At 47.5% G+C, this 24,128-nt stretch overlaps 1 protein-coding gene across 3 annotated transcripts; it reads left to right on the forward strand.

The window, feature by feature from the left end:
- The first annotated feature begins 657 nt into the window (after positions 1-657).
- LOC118092751 (cytochrome P450 3A19) lies at positions 658-22,295 on the forward strand. 3 transcript variants are annotated; one of them, XM_060282591.1, is made up of 14 exons: positions 658-853; positions 3,218-3,311; positions 4,102-4,154; positions 4,988-5,087; positions 6,621-6,734; positions 7,278-7,366; positions 8,315-8,463; positions 9,893-10,020; positions 10,135-10,213; positions 11,121-11,281; positions 13,396-13,622; positions 15,737-15,899; positions 17,062-17,196; positions 21,446-22,295. In XM_060282591.1, the coding sequence occupies exons 1-13, from the start codon at positions 777-779 to the stop codon at positions 17,155-17,157; spliced, it is 1,530 nt and encodes a 509-aa protein (XP_060138574.1). In that variant the 5' UTR covers positions 658-776; the 3' UTR covers positions 17,158-17,196; positions 21,446-22,295. The 3 variants fall into 3 exon arrangements, with proteins under 3 accessions (XP_060138574.1, XP_034987134.1, XP_034987136.1); XM_035131245.2 differs by lacking the exon at positions 21,446-22,295 and adding an exon at positions 2,368-2,422 and having other exon boundaries at positions 714-853; positions 17,062-18,338; XM_035131243.2 differs by lacking the exon at positions 21,446-22,295 and having other exon boundaries at positions 17,062-18,338.
- Positions 22,296-24,128: the final 1,833 nt, after the last annotated feature.

The following is a 24,128-nucleotide window of genomic DNA, read 5'->3' on the forward strand; positions in this document are numbered from 1 at the left end:
CCTGCCCAGAACTACATCCCAAATTGAAGGCCCTAAATAAAGTCTGTCTTCACGCAGTGCCTAAACTATGGAACTCCCTGCCAGAGGAGGCAGTGCCACTGCCACCCACCCATCTAGATGGCAGATTCATAGAGGAGACTACCATAGATGGCTACTAGCCAGGATGACTCAGCTCCGCCTCCACAGCTGGAGACAGCAATGCTTCTGAGTCTCAGTTGCTGGAAACCACAGGAGGGGGGAGTTGTTCTTGTGGCCGGATCCTGTTTGTGGGTTTCCCACAGGCATTTGGTTGGCCACTGAGAGGACAAGATGCTGGACATAGGTCTCAACTCCCTGGGGCCCTGGGTGCCCGAGCACCCACAACATTCCCCATGAAGGGGCCGGGCACCCACAAATTTCAGCGCCAGGGCCATGCACGCTATATGGCACCCATGGCCCTGGGCATCCACGATCGCGGTGCCAAGCTGGCACTCCTGATGCCAACAGGCTCTTTCATGTTCCTATGTAACGAGAGGCGAGCTTTGCAGAGAGCCTGCGAGTTGCGCCCACGTCCCCTCCTGCTTTGCAAGCTGGCGCTCGGGGTTGCTGAGGACCCAGGACGCAACAGGATGTGAAGCTGCTGCAAAGCGAAACTACCCAGCGCGATTTGTTTGACGACCAAGTAAAAGCAAAAGTGCGCATCGGAGTTTCACTCTTGGCAAAAACAAGCTTCTTCCTCCTCGGCCTTGGGAACGAAAGAGCGCGGCTGCTGGTCCTGGGACCCTCCTGGCCGCAGGATGGGCTTCTTCTTCCTGCCCAGCCTTTCCTCAGAAACCTGGGTGCTGCTTCTCGTCTTCTTGGTCCTTCTGGGGCTGTGAGTTCAACTCAGAGAACGGGGAGCGCGCACGGGCGGGCGGCGGTTGTGTCTCCGGGATCGGTGGAACCTGCTGCTGCGGGATTCCAGGAAGGAAAGGGCTGCTGGCGAGATGTTCGGGGAAGCGCTGTCGCCCGCGCTTAGTGCCCCTGCCTTGCCCGCAGAAGGGCTCCGGCGGGTTTAAGCCCCTGGCTGGAGCCTTTCCAGGGAAGACTTGGGCGAGACGCCCTTTCTGAAATCCTGGAGAGCTCCTAGTGCCGGTCAGCGGAGACGGCGCTGAGCTGGACGGAGCAATGGCCTCACTCGGTAGAAGTCGAAATCAGCCCTTTGTTCAGATCCTGAGGACTGGGAACTTGGCTTTTGGAGAGAAAGGCTGTAGTAGTTCAGGGGTAAGGGCACCTGCTTTGCAGGCAGAAGGCACCAAGGCTCAGTTCCCTCTCCAGACGGGGCTGGGAGATACCCCTGCCTGGAATGCTGCCAGTCAGTGCAGACACTTCTAGACTAAGGTTACCAGATTTTTTTTCAATGAATCTGGGGACACTTTTTAACTTCCTACTAAATAGATGGATTTTTGTCAGGGGGCTGGTTTGTAATTCCGGGGACTGTCCCCAGGAAACAGGGGCGTCTGGTAACCTTATTCTATCTAGACTGTATGCTCTGACTTTGGTCTGTCGCAACTTCCTGTGTTTTAAAGGTGCCGTTTTGCCAAGCTGCTGTTAACTGGGAAGGAAGAGGCTAAAAGGGAGGGAGAAGCGGAGTAACTCTGGTACTTTTCCAGAGTCGCTGCATAGAGCAGAGGGATCTCTCTTCCTCCTCCACATGTTTTACAGCAACAAAGGGTTCCCATCGGGGCGAGGCAGGCAGCTGTTCTGTAGGAGCAGCTTCCCCGGCCCTGTCGTTCTGTAGCAGGAAAAGTGCCACCTGATTATTTTCTGCTGAATCTGTAGCCTCCAGAGGTCCTTTGCGTTCGCTCTAATCTAATCTCCGTCCCAGGCTGTGACTGATGGAGGCGTCGGCTGCTGCAGGTCCAAGGTGCAAGGGTCAAAAGTGAAAGTCGTGGCCTCTGCAAAGGTGGGGCCCCAGACACCCACCCCAAAGCCCTGCCCTGGTGCCACCACAGCCCACTTGCAGCAAGCAACAGCTTCGTGGGCTAGCAAAATAAATAAAAAATGTAAAATCTACAGCAGGCACCCCCAAACTTCGGCCCTCCAGATGTTTTGGCCTACAACTCCCATGATCCCTAGCTAACAGGACCAGTGGTCAGGGACGATGGGAATTGTAGTCCAAAACATCTGGAGGGCCAAAGTTTGGGGATGCCTGATCTACAGTGTTTGAAATGCCCCAGGCCCCAGTTGCATTTTGTGACTGGTGTGGGTCCAACTTGAAACCACCTGGAGATTTCTGGGCACCAGGTTGGCAACTGACATCTCCACCTGGCTGGCCCCTCCAGCTCCCTTACGCAGGTCAGCAGAAGAGCTCATTCGTTGCATTGATTTTCCACCTTTTTCTCCAAGGAGTACATCGTTGACCTCTCCTCCTCAGTTAATCCCTACAGCAGCCCTAGGCTAGGTAAGAGGCTGTGACAGGCCCAAGGTCACCGAGTGAGCTTATAGATATATGGAACTGAAATGAATAATAATAATAATAATAATAATAATAATAATAATAATAATAATAATATAATACATGGTGCCTAGACATTCTGTTGTGGCGCCTGTAACCTGGGTTTTAAGGTGCTATTTGGCAATTAGCTTATATATCTGAGTTTCTAAAACTGACAATGCAGTCTGGTCAGGGGGTTGAAGTCTCACTCTGTCTCCCCTTTGCCAGGCTCATAGGAACATAGGAAAGTACTTACCGGTAATACTGAGTCAGATCTACTGGTCCACCTAGTTCAATGGTGTCTGCCCTGACTAACAGCAGTTTTGCAGGATTATAGGTAGGGCTCTCTCCCAGGCCTCCCTGGAACCAAGGTGGATTTAGAGGAGAGTGTCTAGTTCAGTCACACTGGGCGTCGAGCCTTGGGGACGCTGCAGCTATTATTTAGAATGGAAGGCAAGAGGCAGGTGGTGCCCAAATTTGATGTCACACAGGGTGCCTCTGAAATTTGAGGGCTCCTGTGCTCAAATCCTGCTTGCAGTTTTGTTCTTCACTGGCTAGCATGGAAGCCAGGTGGGCTGGAAGAAGATAGAGACAACCACCCATCCATCCTTGGCCAGGCCGCTCACTCGCTCACCCGCAGGGAATTCCTGGTTGCCTGTGGCTTCTGGGCGAGCGGATAACTGCAAGGCCAGGTGGGCAGGAATATCTTGCTTTTCAAACCACTTTTCCCATTGACTTCTCTCTCGTTGGTTGCCTTTCCAGCTATGGGATTTGGCCATACAATTTCTTTAAGAAGCTGGGAATTCCTGGTCCAAGGCCTCTGCCCTTCATCGGGACCTTTCTCGAATATCGGAAAGTGAGTATTCTGCAGCCAGTCTTGTGACATTTGCCCTGGGAGGTAATCAAAGAATTGGGAGGGGGGAGGGAAGGTGGCTTTGGGTGGGGCAGGGGGTCTGTAACTTACAGTACTTGTCTTGTATGTGACTCCCTATGTCCTGTACTGGTCATTTTGGAGACAAACAAAAAACATTTAACACCATGGGAAATTTTGAGATTTACCCTCAGAATTGCTTTTTTGAAATGTGTGTTGTGATTGTGTGTGTGTGTGTGTGTGAGAGAGAGATGGTTTTTCAAATTAAAGTTTTGCAATCACATATCCAACCTTCATCCTAAAAACAGCCTGGGATCTTAAGGTAAATAATAAACAACCACAACATACAAGCTTCCTTCTCTGCCACATTTATGTCCCACCCTTCCTTCAAGTTTTATTTCACCTTGTCCTTCCAACGAACCTTAAAATACTGTAGTACCTAGGGAGTACTCAATGCTAATTAGGGACTCAAATGCAGGACTCCGCAGTCCAAGACCAGCATTCAGTTCTGGCTGTCCGTGTTGACTATGTCTACATATAGGAGATGATAATGGGTGTTTTCAAACAAGCTATTTCCCAAGCGTATTCTAGTAGTCATGTTGTGGTGTGAACAGATGAGGAAGATGAATCACATTCCTGTGGTGTGTTTGGGCTGCTTCTGAGACAAAGCAAAGTTCTTTACAGCCCCTAAGTCAGCCTTGCCCTTAAGACAGCACAGCTACGCTGACTGGAGATGCCTGTTTCTCTGACACCTGTTTTTTTTTAATCTCTGCAGGGGGTTCTGAATTTCGACCAGGAGTGTTTTCAGAAGTATGGCAAAATCTGGGGGTGAGTATCCCACGGAACGAAATTGGGGGTGTGGGGAGGTTGGTCACTGGAGAAGGCGTGTGTTCCTGTTGCTGCCTGCAAATCGTGGCCCAAGTGGAAGGTGTTCCTTGCTGCTATAGACTAAGAATACAATCCTGTGCTCAAGCAACTCACATTTTGCATTCTGTACAAATGATACCGATTGAGGTGTGCATGGTACATTAAGCATGATTTGTTCTGCAAATGTTTTCTGGTAGAATTTATTGTCTGGGTTTTGCTCATTGTCAGAGTAGCATTAGTCACCAACAGCTACCCTAGTCACCTTATTCCTCTGGCTCTTGGCTTCTGAGGTTTTAACAGGTAATGCTTCGTAGTGTAGGCTGTTGGCCATCAGACATGGGTGGAAGAAGTGTGGCCCTCCAGGGGCTGCCATTAACGTTCACCCATTCCTTACTCCTAAGGCAGGGAGGAGGAACTATGGGACCTCCAGGGGCCACTGAACTACAGCTCCCACCATCCCTGGCTGTTGGTCAAGCTGACTATGGCTGATGGGAGCTTGAATCCAAGGAGATCTGGAGAGCCACAGGTTTTCCACCATTGCAACTGGAGGTTAGGTAGAGAGTCCCAATCTTACACCAAGAAAGAATCCTAGTTACCCCTTAGGGTGGTGGACTCTCCCAGTTGCACAGTCACCTGCTGTGAATGCTGGAGATCTCTGGATTTCCTACATCTAACGGTGTCAGCCTAGGAAGCAGCTCCAGCTCCAGGGTTCATTGTTCCTAGCTTCTTGCCACAAACCAATTGTTGCATCCAAGCAAGAATTACAAAGATTCTTCTTCTTTCTGGGCAATTAGAATTTTTGACGGCCGGCAGCCCCTATTGGCTATTCTGGATCCCATCATGATCAAAACCATCCTGGTGAAAGAATTCTACACCCATTTCACCAACCGCCGGGTAGGTATCTGCTGGGGAACGGTCTCTGTCAAGAGAGATGGTGTTGGATTTGGGGTTCTTTTTTAAACTTAGACAACGGCCTGGATCTCGCAGAATGTGACACTGTGCTTTGCTCAGCCAAACTGTGGCTTGCTCAGGCATCAAAACTCAGCAGAGCACATTTACCATGGTTTGGCAAACCCTGATGTGAAGCCATGGTTTGATGCTGGGTTACAAACTGTGGCTTGCTTTAATTATGGTTGGCTGTTCATTTCCAAACCCAACACCCTCCCTTAACGGTGGTGTATTTTGCCACCCCAGGCCAGACATTTGCGAAGCTATAGAGATGTGAGCTACGAGCAGCTAGAAAACAAAACCACTCCCATGACTGAGCAACTCTCAATGGGCCTTTTTTTTTTTTTAAGAAAGCTCTTTCCCACACTGTGACTGTTTTGTGAGGAGTGGGGGGAATTTAAAGGGACCATCCTTCTGCAATGCTTTCTGACCAAGCTCTGATCCACTGATTTCTGCACTGCCACACCCCACCCCGCTTATCAAACCTACTTGCAGTGCAATAATTAACTTTTTATAGGGGAAAAAAACAGTGCTGACCTTTCAAACTACACACTCATATCTGTTTTTCATCAAAGGAAAGGATGAGCTGGCAGGAGTCTGTTACCCCATTCAAGGTGGCAGGAAAGCATTCAGAAGTTCTAACATAAAGAGTGCATTGGGCAGGCGTGTGGCAAAGAGATGGGGAAGCCAGCCAGATTCCCCCAAAATATTTTCCTTTCTAGCTTGCACAGTCAGCCAGAGTTCAGGTGACGTGGTGAGGCCGTGCCAATCCAGAGGGTGAAGTGTTGGGGTGGAAGAAGGGGAACAAACCAAGCTTTGGGGAAGTAAAGCATGTTCCCCCCCCCCCCCAATCTGTGAGGTGGATCTTGGTTAGTTCAAACAAACCATGGCTTGCCACTTTGTTAGAATGCAATAAATCTCTATGTTTGTACCAAAAAAAGAGAGTGTTTGGTGGTGAGAGCTGCAACTCACTCCCAGTACATTGATTTCTTGGATTGCTCGAGACCACATAACACCGGTCTTGAAAGATCTACATTGGCTCCCAGTACGTTTCCGAGCACAATTCAAAGTGTTGGTGCTGACCTTTAAAGCCCTAAATGGCCTTGGTCCAGTATACCTGAAGGAGCGTCTCCACCTCCATTGTTCTGCCCGGACACTGAGGTCCAGCACCGAGGGCCTTCTGGCGGTTCCCTCGTTGCGAGAAGCCAAGTTGTAGGGAACTAGGCAGAGGGCCTTCTCGGTGGTGGCGCCTACCCTGTGGAATGCCCTCCCAACAGATGTCAAAAAGGAAAACAACTACCAGACTTTTAGAAGAAGTTCAGAGAAGCTTTTAATATTTAATAGATTATTGTGTTTTATTCTTCTGTTGGAAGCCGCCCAGAGTGGCTGGGGAGACCCGGCCAGATGGGCGGGGTATAAATAATATATTATTATTATTATTATTATTATTATTATTATTATTATTATTATTATGCTTAGGACTTTGGCTTGAACGGAGACCTGGACACCTCAATAATCACAGTCCCAGATGAGCAATGGAAGCGGATTCGCACCGTCCTCTCGCCCACTTTCACCAGCGGGAGGCTGAAGGAAGTAAGTCTTGAGACCGACCCATCTCTGATGCCATGTTGCCTAAGAGGTGGTTTGGTCACTGCCCTGAATCTGTAGTCACCATTACTGAGCTAGGTTAGAGCTTCCACTCCACTTTTGAGAGAGCATTCTCAATAGGCAATTAACAACAACAACAACAACAACAACAACAACAACCTACTGTTTGTTAAAATTGTATTCCACTCTTCATCTTAAGCGTAAACTTAAAAATACAAAGTGAGAGGACAAAATACATAATATCGGTGGCTGGGGAAACCCAGCCAGATGGATCGGGTTTTTAGTGCCTCTTACGTGGGGTGAGTTGAACTTTTGACTGAGTTGAACAAAATGAACCCAACTTGGGCGAGCTTGAAAATGCACCCCCAGAAGAAAACCTCTCCCGCTCCTTGTGGGTGTTTTCTCCAGGGCGAGTCCCTTGACATTGTGAAGCAGGTTGCAAGTGGCCATTCCATACTGCTGCTTGTTCTATGGCTCCATTTTAATGGGGTCTCTGCCTCCATTCAGGTTTTTGCTCTTCATTTCCAGATGTTGCCCATCATCAACCGATATGGAGGAATGCTGGCGAAGAACGTCCAGAAGAAATCAGACAACGATGAACCCATGGACATGAAAGAGTGAGTTACTTCTTGGGGGGCTGGTGGGGGGAAAAGGAGCCCATTTTAGAACTGAAACGAATTCCAGGAAACTTCCAGGAGGAATTCAGAGTATTGACATATTTTGCAAAATTACGAGGTTGAGTGTTTCCTGTAGGGTCTCACTGCCAGAGTTCAGCAGGAGTTTGATCCCCGTATGGAAGAGCTGCATATTCCTGCATTGCAGGGGGTTGGGGCTATAAGATTCTCAGAAGCTCTTCTAACTCTTCAATTCTATGAGTCTATGGAATACATGATTGAATAATTCACTATGTAAAAAGCAAAACAAATTTCTACAGGGGAAAAATAATGCATACAAAAAGTTATGTATATTCTTAGAATATACAATCACAACACCTTTATTGGCATATATTCTTAGAATATATAGACACATTGTAGGGAAAGAATGCAAACAAGAAGTTTGCCTCCAGTTCAGCTTGTGCTGTTTTTAGTCCCAGGAAGGAAGGAATAGGATGATATTGCAATGGAGCATTGTTCTTTATTTTATTGTTTTAAGTCTATGTTTTGAAATATTAAGTATGTGGTTGCTAAATATGTTTTAAATGACAGATTTTACTATGAAAAGAAATCCATAGGAAGTCATAATTGCATTTAATAAACCTATTAAACAGGAACAGCATAATGAAGAAAGTTAATAATGTACGATTTTCCCCCACCAGTGTGGAATTTTTAAAACAAACATGTAATTTTTAGATGAAGTCTTATACAGGCTTGAGATGTATGCAATAAACAGAGCTGATTCACAGGCCAGGAAGGCCTGAGCTTTTGCTGATCACGTAGCTGAGTTTAAAGTCCTTGCAAGATTCATTGTGTGCTTCTTTCTGCTGAGGGTCTTCTCTGGGAGAACTTCATGTGACCAACAGCCGTCACATTTCATGTGTGTTTCTTCCCCTCTTCCCTTTCCCACAGGATCTTTGGCGCTTACAGCATGGACGTAGTGACCAGCACATCGTTCAGCGTTGACATCGATTCCCTGAACAACCCCAACGATCCTTTCGTCAAGAACATCAAAAAGTTCCTCAAGTTCAGCTTTCTGAATCCAATGTTCATTCTGATAAGTAAGAGAGACTTGTCTGCTGAAGTGGGAAGGCAGAGAGGTTGGGGGGAGGACCTTTTTCAGCTGTTGCACTGCATTCCTTCAGGGGCAGGCTTCCAGGGGATCTCTTTCATTTAGTGGAAACAAGGAACCAAGCAATGGTTACGGCATGACTTTGTACAGTAGGCTAAATTCCAGTGATGCAGAAGTCAGACAAAAGCCAGAAGTCTACTTCGAAGTGCAGGGCTAGGATTTCTTGTTGCAGCAGTAAATGCAGAGCATTTTTAACTGTCTTTAAACTAAATTATTTGTCTTTAAACTGTAGGGTGCAATACAAACTAATGTGCCTGTATCTTCCTGGATCTATAATGCGTGCTGTAAAGAGTTTAGGTTTACAGGGATGGAACTGCATGGAAAGGGTATTTGCACAGATAACTTTGCCATGTGGTTGCCAGGTCTTAGGCGCTCTACCTGAACTGTCATGGTTTCAACTTCTACCTAAAGATCTCCGGGGAAAGGAGTTATATCCCTTGAAGAAGCAAAGAGAAGGGCAGCTTTTGTCCATTGTATTCCTAGCTTTTATATGCCTGTTGTCTTTGTCCATGGAGTTTTCTTGGCAGGGATACTGGAGTGGCTTGCCAGTTCCTTCTCCAGGTGGATCACGTTTAGTCAAAACTCTCCACTATGACCTGTCCATCTTGGGTGGCCCTGCATGGCATAGCTCATAGCTTCTCTGAGTTATTCAAGCCCCTTCACTACTCCATGAAGGAGTGACAGCAGTCACAAAATTAAAAGATGCCTGCTTCTTGGGGGAAAAGCAATGACAAACCTAGACAGCATCTTAAAAAGCAGAGACATCACCTTGCTAACGAAGGTCTGTATAGTTAAAGCTATGGTTTTCCCAGTAGTGATGTATGGAAATGAGAGCTGGACCATAAAGAAGGCTGATTGCCGAATTGATGCTTTTGAATTATGGTGCTGGAGGAGACTCTTGAGAGTCCCATGGACTGCAAGAAGATCAAACCTCTCCATTCTGAAGGAAATCAGCCCTGAGTGCTCACTGGAAGGACAGATCCTGAAGCTGAGGCTCCAATACATTGGCCACCTCATGAGAAGAGAAGACTCCCTGGAAAAGACCCTGATGTTGGGAAAGATTGAGGGCACTAGGAGAAGGGGACGACAGAGGACAAGATGGTTGGACAGTGTTCTTGAAGCTACCAACATGAGCCTGACCAAACTGCGGGAGGCAGTGGAAGACAGGAGTGCTTGGCGTGCTCTGGTCCATGGGGTCACAAAGAGTCGGACATGACTAAACGACTCAACAACAACAACATTCCTAGCTTTCCTGTCTCTCAAGAAGAGTTTGGCAAGATTCCTTGACTGTGTGTTCTTATTAGACTGCTGCATCGCTGCATCCTCCAAAAACTCTGTTTTGTTTTTCTCTCTTGCAGTCATCTTCCCGTTCCTGATACCACTGCTGAATAAACTAAACTTCACCCTGGCATCTACCGCCTTCATAAACTTCTTTGTTGATGCTGTCAAAAAAATCAAGAAGGACCGTCAGAAGAACCAGCACACGGTCAGTCGGGCCCCTTCCTGAACATCGCATGTGGCAGGTCGGGTGTGTGATTGATTGACACTCAGTTCTGGCCTGCTAACCCTTGCCTCTGTCTCTGTCTCTGTTCCATTGCAGGACAGAGTTGACTTTCTGCAGCTCATGGTAGACTCCCAGATCTCAGGCAACGTCTCCAATGAAGCAAGTTCCTATAAAGGTAAATAGACAGTGGCACCTCCAAACAGTGGCTGCATTTTGTGTTATGAGGGGTGTTTTCTTTGCTCTGACATATCAGGACTGTACTCCGTGTCTTGGGATTCCACCTTTACATTTCTGGCCAACGCCTAGAAAAGGCGAGTGAGCTAGCTCTGCTGAAGTTCGTTCAAGGTGAAAACCTGAATGTTCACTTTAAAACCATTCATTGTGTATTTCCTGGTAGCAGGGGTTGCTAGGCTTCAGAAGGGAGTAGAAGGGCCATTTAGGCAAGTGCCATTGCATACATACTAACAGAGCAAACCTGAGCACAAGAGCACCTGGTTTCTCTTTGCTTTGGCTCCAGGGGTGCTAAAAAAAGTTGTGCAGACTAAATTGTACTGGGCTTCGGGAAGCTGCCAAAGGATGACGCCTAAGAGACTTGACCCTTTGTGGGTGGGTTTCCCCAGCCACTCTGGGCGGCTTCCAACAAAAATTTACAATACATTAAAATGTCACACATTAAAAACTTCCCTGAACAAGGCTGCCTTCAGATGTCTTCTAAATGTCAGGTAGTTATTTATCTCTTTGACATCTGATGATAGGGCGTTCCATAGAGCGGGCACCACTACCAAGAAGGCCCTCTGCCTGGTTCCCTGTAACCTCACTTCTCGCAGTGAGGGAACCGCCAGAAGGCCCTTGGTGCTGGACCTCAGTGTTCGGGCAGAACGATGGGGGTGGAGACACTCCTTCAGGTATACTGGGCTGAGGCCGTTTAGGGCTTTAAAGACCAACACAAGTGATTTTGAGACAGGTACCACATCATGAATTGTAAGACTGTTGATCCCCCCCCCCCCGGATTTTTACTGACAGCTTGTTTGTAGTGTTGATATGAAGTTGTGTTTTCCCTCCTTGTTTGCTTTCTTCTGCAGTTCTGACTGACAGAGAGATTACGGCCCAGGCCATTATATTTATTTTTGCTGGTTACGAGACCACCAGCACCACTCTCAGCTTCCTGTCTTACTGTCTGGCCACCCACCCAGATGTGCAGCAGAAGCTGCAGGATGAGATCGATGAGGCTCTTCCCAATCAGGTAAGAGCATCTGTTTTGGTCTCCAAGGATGATGCTCATCAGGTCCGTCTGATGATAAATGTTTTGGCTTGGCGGGACATAGGCAAACATGGAGAAACCTGTCTCCAGGTGGCTCATGGGATGGCCTCAAAAGCATGATGGCGGGGGGGAAAGCTGGTGGACTCCAGATCCCATCACCTCAGCCAGCATGGCCAGTGGTGATGGAGCATGGGAGTTGTAGTCCAACAACATTTGGAATCCCTTGGGTTCCTCACCTCTGGTCTAGAAGGTTGACAGGCCAGAAGTGGAATGTGGAGGAAAAACAAAGATGTTGAAGCCATCAGCTATATTTCACTGGCAGTTTTCATCCTAATTCCCAGTAATTGAGCAGGATTACAGCAGTGTTAATTGACAAGAATGGAGGTACTGGAGCTGCCACCACGATTTGTGTTGGGCATGCATGGCTGCCACTCTGGACAAATGTGGACAGGTTCAAGAGGGTGGGAACACATTCTGCTGCTTGGTATAAAAAGATCACAGGTGAACTGGGAAAGCAAAACAAACAAAACAAACCAATAAAATCCAGTGGAATTTATGAAGGAATTTATAGGAACTGCAGAACTGAAGGCTGGAGCTTAATTTACCTGAATCCTGTCCTTAATACGGTAAATGTATGTTTGCTAAATAATCCTACCTTTGCCAGCAGACTTATCTAAGAAAGCTGTAAAATTGGGGGTCTGAGAGTTCTCGACCAACCAGAAAAAAAACAAAGCAAAGTATTTGTGTACAAGCCAAATAGTATAAATTTAGGAGGGGGGTTATATTTGTTTGTTTATCGAACATGGATTTTATTTTTCATCAGGGCCAGAAATTTGGAGGGATGGAATTCATGGGAAATGGCTGGGCAGCAACTGGGTTCTGCTCCCCCTCCCTCCCTTTCAGCCAGGCTAGGTTGTCCATGGGTGGCACTGGTGGGGAGTGTTCCATTATGCCTCATCCAGTAGGTTTTCTAATTCATGGAGGAGGAAAAGGCTACTGCAATGATCTCAGGCAGGCAAGCAAGCCCTGATAAGATTTAACGAGTCTCTGGCAGTTTTATGGCATGTTTATTTACAAATTACATCCAGAGCGCAGTTCTGAGCCTGCCGCTCTTAGCAACGAGTTGGTCACTCTGAGGCTCTGCCCCAGTCACAGCACGAAAGGCGCCAAAGTCCAGTTCATCCTCTATTGTACTTCTGTTGCATTTTAACCCTTTCAGCTCTTCTGGTTTGGGGAAAAGGTGGGTGGAAATCCCCCCTCTCAAAAGAAGAGCCCTCTGAACGATGTTTCTCTGCTGGTTGCATAGCAGCCCCTTCAATGCCGTCTATCTCTTCCCCTCCCCCTACCTGCAGACTGTCTGTGTCTGGGAACTCTTGGTGAAGGGGGGGCAGCTAACCCCCTCCTGCTGCATTCTTTCATCTCCAGAGTCAGACTCTGGCCCTCTCTGTACTTGCAATCCTTCATCTCCAGAGCTTGACTCTTCCCAGGCATTCAATTCAGTCACGTCCCTGACAGCTACCAATGACTTCCATCCACGATGGCTCTTCTCTGCCTCCACAGTTAGAGGCAGCAATGCTTCTGAAGACTAGTTGCAGGAAACCAGGGGAAGGAAGACAACTCTTGTGCTCATTGTTCTGCTTGTTGCTTTCCCAGGGGCATCTGGTCAGCCACTGTGGTAATAATAATAATAATAATAGTAATAATAACAACAACAACGACACCGTGGTTCCTCTGCTTGCAAGCGGGATCCATTCCAGAGGCCCGTTTGCAACATGAAAAGCCTGCAACCTGAAGCGCCGTATCTGCGCAGGTGCGCGGCGCGATCTGGCGCTTGTGTGCATGCGCAAAGTGCAATTTCGCACTACTGCGCATGTGCGAGTGGTGAAACCCGGAAGTAACCCTTTCTGGTACTTCTGGGTCGCCACAGGACGCAACTTGAAAAAAACGTAACATGAAGCAAACGTAACATGAGGTGTGACTGTAATAATAATAATTTATTTATACCCTGCCCATCTGGATATTGGACCAGATGGGCCATTGGCCTGATCCAGCAGGCTCTTCTTGGGTTCCTGATGTTTTATTTCCCTCTTTTGCAGGCCACTCCCACCTATGAAGCCGTCCTTCAGTTGGAGTATCTGGACATGGTGGTGAACGAAACGCTTCGGCTTTATCCTCCGGGAGGGCGGATCGAAAGGGTTTGCAAAAACACCGTGGAGGTCAACGGAGTGACGATCCCCAAAGGAACAGCAATCATAATCCCTGCCTTTGTCTTGCACCGTGACCCAGAACATTGGCCGGAACCGGAAGAGTTCAGACCCGAAAGGTATGTTGCAAGGAAGGAGGCGCTTCCTTCTCCGGAAAGCAGCTAATAATAAATCCCAGCAATAGGAGCAGGAAACCCAAGAGCGGGTATGATTATTACAACACCCACACAATGCATTTATCATTGTTTGACATCCTCTGTCTGCGGTGCCATGCGGGGACTTTTTATAATCTACACCCATAAACTGTGCATGGAATTTAATTAACTGTATTGGGGGAAATGACACCTAGATGGTTTCAGCGACTGAAACATTGGCCTGGTTTTATGCCCAGCGGTTAAAAGAAGAGCTCTAGGGCAGCTGGTGCCAAGCCACGAAAATGCTTGCAGAAAATGAAAGCCAAAAAGTGATATCCTTCTTCCAGTGTTTTTTTTTGGGGGGGGGGATATCATTTAATTCCTATTGATAATGGGGAAATAATTTGTCCATATTTTGCATTTACATCACTGAAAATTATTACATGTCCACAACATACTTGCAATACAAAAAAGAAGATTAAATTATATTTTCCTGGTGATTTCAAATGAGCTGAGCGTGAAAATCTGATTAATAAGCAAGATACAATCCAGATAGAAAGTGCTTAGCTGCCATATCAAAACCTAACTATTAAGTGACATTTAATCCAACCAAAGTGTTTAATTGTGCTATAAGCATCTTTCCCCAACTCTCATCCTTTCTCCCCATTCATCTCTAGTATCGAAGCTGAATTAGTAATATCTTATTATCGAGAAAGCGAATCCTATTTTCATAACATTTCTTGAATCTCTAATTTTTGCTTTCCTTCATTCCTGCTAGAGTTTAGGCTGCATGTACACTGTGCCTTTGAAGCACATTCAAAGCAGATTTTCCCGTTCACAGTATTCGAGGTACGGCAGTTTGCTAAGGGCTGCTGGGAACTGCAACTCTTGGAAGGGGAAACTACATTGTCCAGAATTCTTTGCAGGGAAAACATGTTAAGGGGTGATATGATAGCCATGTTCAAATATATGAAAGGATGTCATATGGAGGAGGGAGAAAGATTGTTTTCTGCTGCTCCAGAGAAGCGGACATGGAGCAATGGATTCAAACTACAAGAAAGAAGACTCCACCTAAACATTAGGAAGAATTTCCTGACAGTAAGAGCTGTTCGGCAGTGGAATTTGCTGCCAAGGAGTGTGGTGGAGTCTCCTTCTTTGGAGGTCTTTAAGCAGAGGCTTGACAGGCATATGTCAAGAATGCTTTGATGGTGTTTCCTGCTTGGCAGGGGGTTAGACTGGATGGCCCTTGTGGTCTCTTCCAACTCTATGATTCTATGTTTCAGAGTGTTTAAAAGCTACAGTATGTATGCCAGCCTTAGTCACCTCCATTCATTTTGATGTGATCTATTCAAGAGTATGAATAATGACTGGTTCACCAGAAGCGGCTTTGTCATGCTGGCCACATGACCTGGAAGCTGTACACCTCGAGCTTTTTGCGGGAAATGTGCAAGATCACTGTAATAACTAACTATGTTTTTCCTTGAGGAATAAATCTACCCTGGGCAGCGATAGCAGTTTTCAACCAGCTGCAGCAACTGCTTTGAAGAACATGCCTATTGGAGCTGCCCTTGGGTTGGTCTTGCCCAACCTGGCACTCTCTTGAAGTTGTTGGACTCCCAACTCCGCTCAGGGGTGGGGGGCTAACTTAGATCCATATCAAGGGTCGGCAACCAAAGACCCATGGGCCACAAGCGGTCCATGGGGATTGTTTAACTGGCCCATGGACCCCCCGCCACCTGCTTGGGGACCCAGCCGCCCGCTCAGTCGGCTCCCGGCACGGAGCAGCGTGGGGACTGCCTTCTGCGATGCTGGCCAGCTTCCCATTGGCTGCTGGAAGCTCCTGCAGCCAATGGGAAGCTGAGCACGCCTCCTCTGCGTTGGAAATACCATATGCGCATGTGCGCGTGCGCCCACCGCGGCATCTGCAGGACCATGAACCGGCCCAAGCCACAAAATCTTTGCAGACCCCTGATCCATAGCTTGGCCAATCAAATTCCCTCCATAATTCTCAGGCCCCAGCAGTGGAGGAACATTCAGTGCGTGTTGCTTCCAGTAACCTTCCTCACCTCACACCTCTCTCTTTTCCGATCTGGAAACAGGTTCAGTAAAGAGAACAAGGAAGCCATTGACCCATACGTCTTCCTGCCCTTTGGTGCAGGTCCTAGGAACTGCATAGGGATGCGCTTCGCCCTCCTGGTCTTGAAAGTGGCGGTGGTGGTCTTGCTGCAACGATTTTCCTTCCGTCCCTGCAAAGAGACTCCGGTAAGCTGCAGCATTTTGTCCATTTCGCCTTAATGCAAGGCCAGCTGCTCTATTAGCACTGAATTGCTTGCTAAAACCAGGTGGCTGTATTCATTTTACTTTCCCCTCCATACCTCATTCCTGGGCTGGAGGAATCACACCTGCCTCTGAGCACAGGTGTGATGCGCTGACAAGGTCTCAATCACACTGCGGCATTCTACACTCACGACAGCTTCTGGGTAAATGCATCCCTGAAGTAACCAATTATTATTATATTTATTTTTAGCCTGCCTTTTTTTTCCTGACAAGGGCTCGAGGCATTTTGCGGATAAAATAGGAACAGCTAAGAAACATTGGGAGGGGAAACCCAATCATATTTTTTTTAAAAAAGCATTAATAGAATTAAATCCAGCTATATAAAGATATATTTAAACATACACATGATTACAATAAAAACAGCAGAGCCTCTGCCATTTCCTTTTTAAAAAAATCAGTTCCCAATGCCTGTTGAAACAAGAAAGACTTCACATGCCTTGCAGAAGGGCAGCAAAGATGGAGCTAGTCTGGCTTCTTGAGGAAGTGAGTTCCGAAGTGTGGGAATGTTCAGGGAGGCAGGAGAGGATATATTGTTTATTCTTGTTTATTAATATCCTCCCTTACTTGCACTAGCAAGTTCCTTTACTTAGCAGAGTTTCGCATTCCCCTTTTAAATGCACGGAGAAAAGTTTTTCTTCCTCTTTCTTTAATCAAGCTGAATGCTGGAAGGTTCGGGACAGATAAACAAAAGTCCTTGTTTACGCAGCGCAGAGTTAAACTGTGGAACTCCCTCCTGCAGGAGGCAGTGACGGCCACCATCTTGGATGGCTGTAAAAGAGGACTGGACAAATTCATGGAGGAGGAGGGGGCTATGTCCTGCCTCCACAGTCAGAGGAAGTGATGCTTCTGAATACATTGCTGGAAACCACAAGAGGGGAGAGGGCTCTTGTGCTCAGATCCTGCTTGCTGGTTTCCCATAGGCATCTGGTGGGCTATGGTGGGAACAAGAGGCTGGATGAGATGAGCCCCCACTTGCCTGATTCATCAGGCTCTTCTCATGCATGTGTGAACTTTGCAGCTGCTTCTGCTGGATCTTCCCTGCTTCATCCCACTTACTGGTCATTTTTGCTTTCTTTTGATGACAAAGATCCCCATGGAACTGGACAGCAAAGGGTTCATGAAACCGAAAAAGCCCATCATGCTGAAGCTGGTCCCTAGAGCCGTTGCTTCTCCGGAGGAATAAAGGAAGGGGACACAGCAAAGAGGCGGAGATAGGTGCTACCTCCCTCTTTCCACACCGTGTTGCCTTCACCTCGTTGAGGACTAGTGACTTGCAGTGACAGAACTGTGCAGAGGAAATTGTGCCTTTTGTTTTGCAGAGTTTTACTGACCTGATAATTCACTGTTTACTTAAGCTTATGTGGTAAGCAGCAGGAAAGGATAAAGACGTACTCAATTTTTATGACCTGATTGTTAAATTTAAAAATGGGGGGGGGGGGTTATATATGCTGCTTCCTGGCCAAGGGTCAAGGTTTCATAATTTAAAATCATGGCAAGAAAGAAATTGCAATATGTGCTGTAGCAGTAAGATGTCAGCGTTTTCAGACCCGAGACCCCATTTTTACCTAAACATGGATTTGCAGGACGCATTCCTTAAGGTTTTTTTTTTTTTACCAGGTATGGTAAAAATGGTGGCCATGTTGCAGTTGTGACCCACTTTAAATCAGGCTGTGACCTGGTAGCAGATCTTCACCCAGCCTCCTGTGCAACCTTGCTGCCCAGGGCTGAGGTCTGCAACGTTTTGGCAGTGTCCAACCCGGGCACTTTGTGGTTCTCGTTCACCTTCCACATTTGCATCTCAGAGCCAGAAAGTCCCCCTCTCCCTTTTCCCCAGCTCCACTCCACCAAATGTCCCATCATCTCCCCTACCTCTGTGACCCAAACAGGAAGACCCATTTCCCACTCCCCAGTGCAAAGCACTGTGTTCTGTACTTACCTCCCGTATGTTGCCAAGATCTTTGGGTCAGAGGTCTTCAGCTTGGGTGCTCATGCTTTTGGAGGTGAGGGGAGACATCCAGATGACTCTCAGAGACAGGGCCTTCTTGGTGTTGGCCCCCTGTGTGTGCAGAACTCGCTCCATGGATCGATCTGCCAGGCCCCAACACCACTGACCTTTCTGTGTCACCTTAAAACTCCGCTTTTCTCTTAGACGTCAGAGGTTTAGATTTTCTTGTTGAACACATTTGCTGATTTCCAGTGTGGCAGCACATTTTGAATGTGGTTTTTTTTTTTTAATGCATTGTGTCTGCTGCTGGACTGTTCAGTTTTTTGTGCCACCCGGGGGCCTTCTATTCATAGAAATACATAGATATACATATGCATAGATATACATATATAAAATAAATAAATCTATGGTTTGCAACAGTTCTTTCGGTGTGTGTGGCTGAGCCATGGGCGGATTTTGAGGTCAGTGTGCCCAGGGTATGTGACATGTGCTGGGTCCCTGAGTGCCAGGCTTTGGAGAACGGCTTCCTCCCCCTCATTGGCTGTGCATCAGCAGAACAAAGCAATTAGAGTCCCTTACCAGTTTAAGCGTGTTTAATGATCGGAGCAAAAGAACAACGCAGCCATTCTCTGAATAAAGGTGCTTCCCTCCTCCTCCCTCCCCCCCTACTTCCCCCTTCTTGCAACCTACTCTTGCAACCACTGAGCCTTCTGCATAGCAAACATATCAGCTGTCCTTGCCCTTGGAGATATAGGCTAGACACTGTCAAGGGAAGGGGAGTCCGTTATCTCTCTCTCTCTCCCCCTGTTCTGCCTCTTCTATCTGTTCCCCACGCGGCTCTGCCCAGCTGTTGTTTTCCGAACTATGCCCTTCTGCAAACCAATTCTCTAAATCTATACTGATCCACTATTCCCAGGCAGCCTCAGGATCCTGGTCAGGAACAGAAAGAGAAGGAGGTTCCCAACATTCCTCTTCGGAGCCGTAATCTTCAGTCTGGTCTCTGACGCTGAGCATCGCTAGGGGTGCCTTGTGCCCTCCATCGCCTATTTGCTTGCACTCCCTGGCTGGCTAGTATTTTATTGTTGATTTATTAGTTTTCTGTTCCGCCTCTTTTTTCTCCCTCTTCAGTCCTCTCCTGGTCCCGTGTAGCAGGAGAGGTGGGGCAGGCAGAGGAGAAGCAACCTGCTCTGGTACCCGGAGTGGTGCTCATCCCAGGGGGCATGGCACGTGTTCCATGGGGCGTGACGTGCATCCTGGGGGGCGTGGCAAGCGGTGTGCGCCCCGGGGGTGCCACTGATCAGTGGTCGGCATGTTGTCCCCCCCTGAATAGTACCTGGGGTAAGCCACGCCCGCCCCCCTCGGAACACCCCTGGGGGCAGGAGGAGGAGGTGTGGAAATTCTTCACTCTCTCCCGGCCTGACCAATCTCTCCCTCTCCCGCCGCTGCACTTCACTCTCCAATCCTGCAGCTTCTCCTGCCTCTGACTCTCGTCTCCTGGCTTGCACGGGTTCTCCCAGATCCCTGATCCCTTCTTCCAAGTCGGTCTCCAACCCACCCTTCTCCCAGATCCCACTCCTCAGCGTCCAGCCAGCCCCTGACTCACAGTTTGCATGCACACTAAGGAAGATAATAGCACAATAAAATTCAAAACTGCAACAATTAATTGCACATCTATTCAAAATCCAATTGAAACTACTTAGTTTGATTAGCTAATGCAACAAAATGGATGGAATGGATGCAGCAGTGCCAGCTTTTTGAAGGCTGGCAGTCATTTACACTTCCAGCCCCTCTCTGCCACCCCTTGCCTTTGAGAACCTGCAGGTAATCCCACCACCTTCAGAGGGCGCCACACCCCACTTTGGGAACCCCAGATGAAGATCAGTGCTGAGTCAGGTGGTCCAGTGGCCTGGCTTGCTGTCGGATAGCTTCCCGCGTTCCTAGGCTTACTCACCAGGAGAGCCAAAGTTGCCTTGCATTGTCTGTTTGCTCAACTCAGCCCCATGAGACCTTTTTGTGAAAGCTCTCCCACAACCAAGCTGAGAATCAGATCACTGATCCCACTCAGGATGTGTTGTAAATGGCAACTCTCTTTTCCAAGGCCATATTGCAAATGGGGAATGGTTGGAGCAGACACACTTTTGAAGGTCACCCTATTCCTCCGTCGTTTATTCATCTGCTGCGCGCACGATGTGCGGTGCAATCAGAAGGCATCCCGAATGCTCATGGACGAATGCCAGCGCTGCAATCATTTCGCTGCGTAGCTGCAGCAATCATATGGCACAGACCCCTTTCACGGGATGAGCTGAATCAGCAGAAAAGCTTCTGAAGAAAGGGCTCTTGTTTCCTCTGGGCGTAGAAGCAGGGAACAGTTTCTAAGGCATTCAAAACTGCAACAGACCTCATCCTGGCCCAAAATCGGAACTACACCTTGCAAAAGACGGGGGGTGGGGGGTGCTGTGAAAGGCATCTGTGGGTCACATTTTCTTGTTTCCTTTGCGATGCACAGTGTTGCACATCCTGTACTATGTACGGCATCATTATATGGGAATGGGCAGGGAAATGCGTAATGGGAGTTTGCAACACAAAGGTGGCATTATTTTAACCACTGGGGAAAGGCTGAAAAGTTGGCAGAAGTTGTGTTCTTGCCCGTTCAAATATGGTTTGTGAAATATCCTGCATGTAGGGTTGGCCCAAAGCATTTTGCTGATGTTCCCTTTGTGGATAGGTGCTTCCTTCGCACTCATTCTGTGCTTGAAGCAGTCAATCGTGTGTGTTTTTCGACTGGAGATTTAAACAGCGGGGTTTAGAGAATGCATCATTGACCGCAAACAAGCCAGACCCTCTAACTGGCACCGTCAAATCTAGCCTGCTTTTCCACGCCTTGACCTGAACAGAAGGCTTCTGAGCAGAGGATCTTTTCTATCTGAAAAACCAAACGATTAAATGTAACTTCCTGAATGCCTGTTTACCCATCCACTGGGCATTTGTGCGGCTCAATGCCATTTGCCCTCTGTCTCTTCTTTTAACAGCTAGACATAAAACCAGGCCAATGTTTCAACTGCTGAAGCTAGTTTAGCTGTAATTTTTCCTCCAACACAGTTAATTAAATTCCAGGCGCAGTTTATGGGCGTAGATCATAAAGAGGCCACAAGGCATTACAGACAACGCATGTCAAACAATGATAAATGTACAGCCAGAACATCTGTACGTTTCACATGTGCAATTTCAACATCACGCAGGTGAAGGCTGGCTGGTTGGAATCACACAAATTAAATGCACGGAAGACAAAGAGCTTAAAAGCTCTTTTTGCACAGGGTTTTGCCGGCATGGAAAGGGTTTTCAAGCTCTCAGACTTGTTTATTGGGCTCATGGATGCTCTCATGAGATCTCTCCGGAACTCAGGTGGCTCAGTGATATCTTGTGAGAGCATCCCAGAGCCTGCTAAGCTCGCCACCCTCCCTAAAAATTGTTACTGTCCCTAAGAATTGTTATTGTCCATTGTTATTGTCTTGTTTTCTCAGGGCACAGAAGCAGGGAACAGCTTCTAAGGCATTCAAAACTGAATCAGAGCATACCAGACCTCATCCTGGCCCATCCTGGGCACAGAAGCAAGGAACAGTTTCTAAGTCATTCTTCTTCAGAAAAACAGCTGGCTTGACAGCTGGACATGCAGTGAGAGCATAGGTTTCAAGGACATTTCTGGCTGTTTGTGTGAGACTCTCTCCTCCATGCAAGCACATCAATTGATAAGTCTGCAGCTGAAGAACGGTTGGAGTGTTGCAAATGACCAGTTACTGCAAAAAAGTTTTTAAAAAGGGGCAAGATGATGGGGCATTTTGGAAGCGCATCATTCATTGCTAACTAGGAAAAGGGGACAGTCTGACAACCAAACAGAATCAAAACGCATGGAGTGGAAGAACTTTTAAGAGAGCAAATATTGTGCCTTGCATTTTTGAAATCCTGCTGTGCCTCCATGGTTGGAGGAGGCACTGACATACCCTCCCTTTGGCCTCCCTTTCTTGTGCCACAAGAAATATGCTGGTGGAGAGTATTTGTCTTGGGGTGCCTGTAATGGAATTCAGACTCAGACTCATATGTAAGTAATATTAGTCATGAAATAAGAACAGCAACAGGGTGAGTTTCACAAATTGTATTCACAAATTGTATTCTGCTGCCCCACTTCTCTTTGCCAATGAACACATTCAGGACCCAATCACTCACAAATTCTCTCTCTCTCCCTCTCTCTCTCTCTCCCTCTCTCTCCCTCTCTCATGTCTGTGTGTGCATGCATGACTAGTGATATAAAATATAGCTGTGCATGATGGATGGGTGGATAGTTTGAGAGGGTACTCAGGATCAAATCTAGGGGGGCAAGCCATAGTCGTTCAGGGGCGGGGCCAAGGCATGGGAGGGGAGGGGTCATGAAGTGGGAACGTGGGCGGGGCTACAGAACCCCCCACCCCCACCTTGAACTCTGGGCACGGGGGACGCCTGTTTCCACCACCGCCAGTCTTTTGAAGCGCCACTGCGCTTCTGCAGTTAGGCCCGCTGCTGCCATGCTCCTGGGGGCGGGGCTTGCTTTCAGCCATGTCCTCGCTGACCGCGGCAATCTCCTATCGTGCCGCGAAGCGGCGTCACCTCAGAAGCTCCACCGAGAAGAAGGCTGCCCCCCTGCCCCGTGGTGGGTACGCCCATGCTCTCTCTCTCTCTCTCTCTCGTGTATGTGTGTGTGTGTGCATGCATGACTAGTGATATAAAATATAGCTGTGCATGATGGATGGATGGATGGATGGATAGTTTGAGAGAGTGGGGGGATGTTGCCTTTTCTGAGCAGTTAACCCTTTGTAGGAGGGCTCTAAGAGGGGCTGCAATGGGAGACCATTTTGATGCGCAAGGGTTTTCGTTTCTGTAGTGATCGGGCGAGAGACACCCCCTTGGTCCCCCCTTACTCCAGCCCCCTCGTCCAAGGAGTCACTGGACACCGCAAGGGCAAGCCGAGGTGCTCTCTCACTCGTTCACAAAACGTTTTACACGAAACTTAACCAGGTAGTGCAATGCCACCACTGGGTTACCCTCAGGTAACTCTGACAAAGATTTACTGGTAGGGTCGAGCAGCCAGGTACCAGAATTAGCTTTGTAGCTGAAAATATCCAAAACTCAGACAAATTGTCCCCTTTTAAAATTTATTAAAGAAACAGGGATAAGTAATAAACCACAGAAATACAGTTCTCAACAAAAGGTTACAAATAGGAAAATAAAAACATTATAGAATCTCACTAACTTACACACAGGTTGAAAAAGAACCAAAGTCCAAATCCCTTTCCCTCCGGCAGGGATTAGATGAGCGCATGATGTCATCCACTCCAGGATAATGGCATAGAGCAAATTAACATTCCCCACCTTCCTATATTTAAGCAGAAATCTCCCACGAGGGGTCCCGAGAATCAACCAGTTAAAACAAGGTTTTGGCCAATCATCTTTCAGCTGTCCCGTACCAAACCAGCTGCCCCTTTTTTACTACTTCAAAGTTGGAGACTAGGGAAACTCCCAAATAGTTCTCAGGTTCCTCTTACCACATCTGGAGACAATAAGCCTATTAGGCAGATAACCTCCTGTGATCTCACCACCTGTCAAATAAACATCCCCTTCCCAGCTACAGGAGACTCTACATTAACATATAAATCAGGCTAAGAGACCTTTATGGTCAGCACTTAACTAACAAAGAAACATACACTTCAGAGGAACTCAGTACACATTCCCAGTACACATCCCCAATCCCACAATCCCCCTCGGCCTGAACCAAGGATTTTCTTAACATACATATAAATCCCATAACTTCACTAGTTTCCATGCTTCAGAGAGGAAAAAAGCACACTGCATAGGACCCCAACAACAAACACCTCTACGTTGTGAGGCTCCTTATCAATATGTGCCTCTTACTTCCCAAATGTCCCTTTGTGCAATGGTTTTTAATGATGTCCTCTTCAAATATCTTCAGGGTTGTCACATGGAAGATGGAGCAAGTTTGTTTTCTCCTGCTCTGGGGGATGGGACTCGAACCAACAGCTTCAAGTTACAAGAAAGGAGATTCCAACTAAAGGAAGAACTTTCTGACAGTAAGAGCTGGAATGGTCTCCTTCGGAAGGTGGCGAACTCTCCTTCCTTGGAGGTTTTTAAGCAGAGGTTGGATGGCCATCTGTCAGGATGCT

Source organism: Zootoca vivipara, chromosome 14, assembly GCF_963506605.1.
Source record: "Zootoca vivipara chromosome 14, rZooViv1.1, whole genome shotgun sequence".
In the NCBI taxonomy this organism is placed as follows: Eukaryota; Metazoa; Chordata; class Lepidosauria; order Squamata; family Lacertidae; genus Zootoca; species Zootoca vivipara.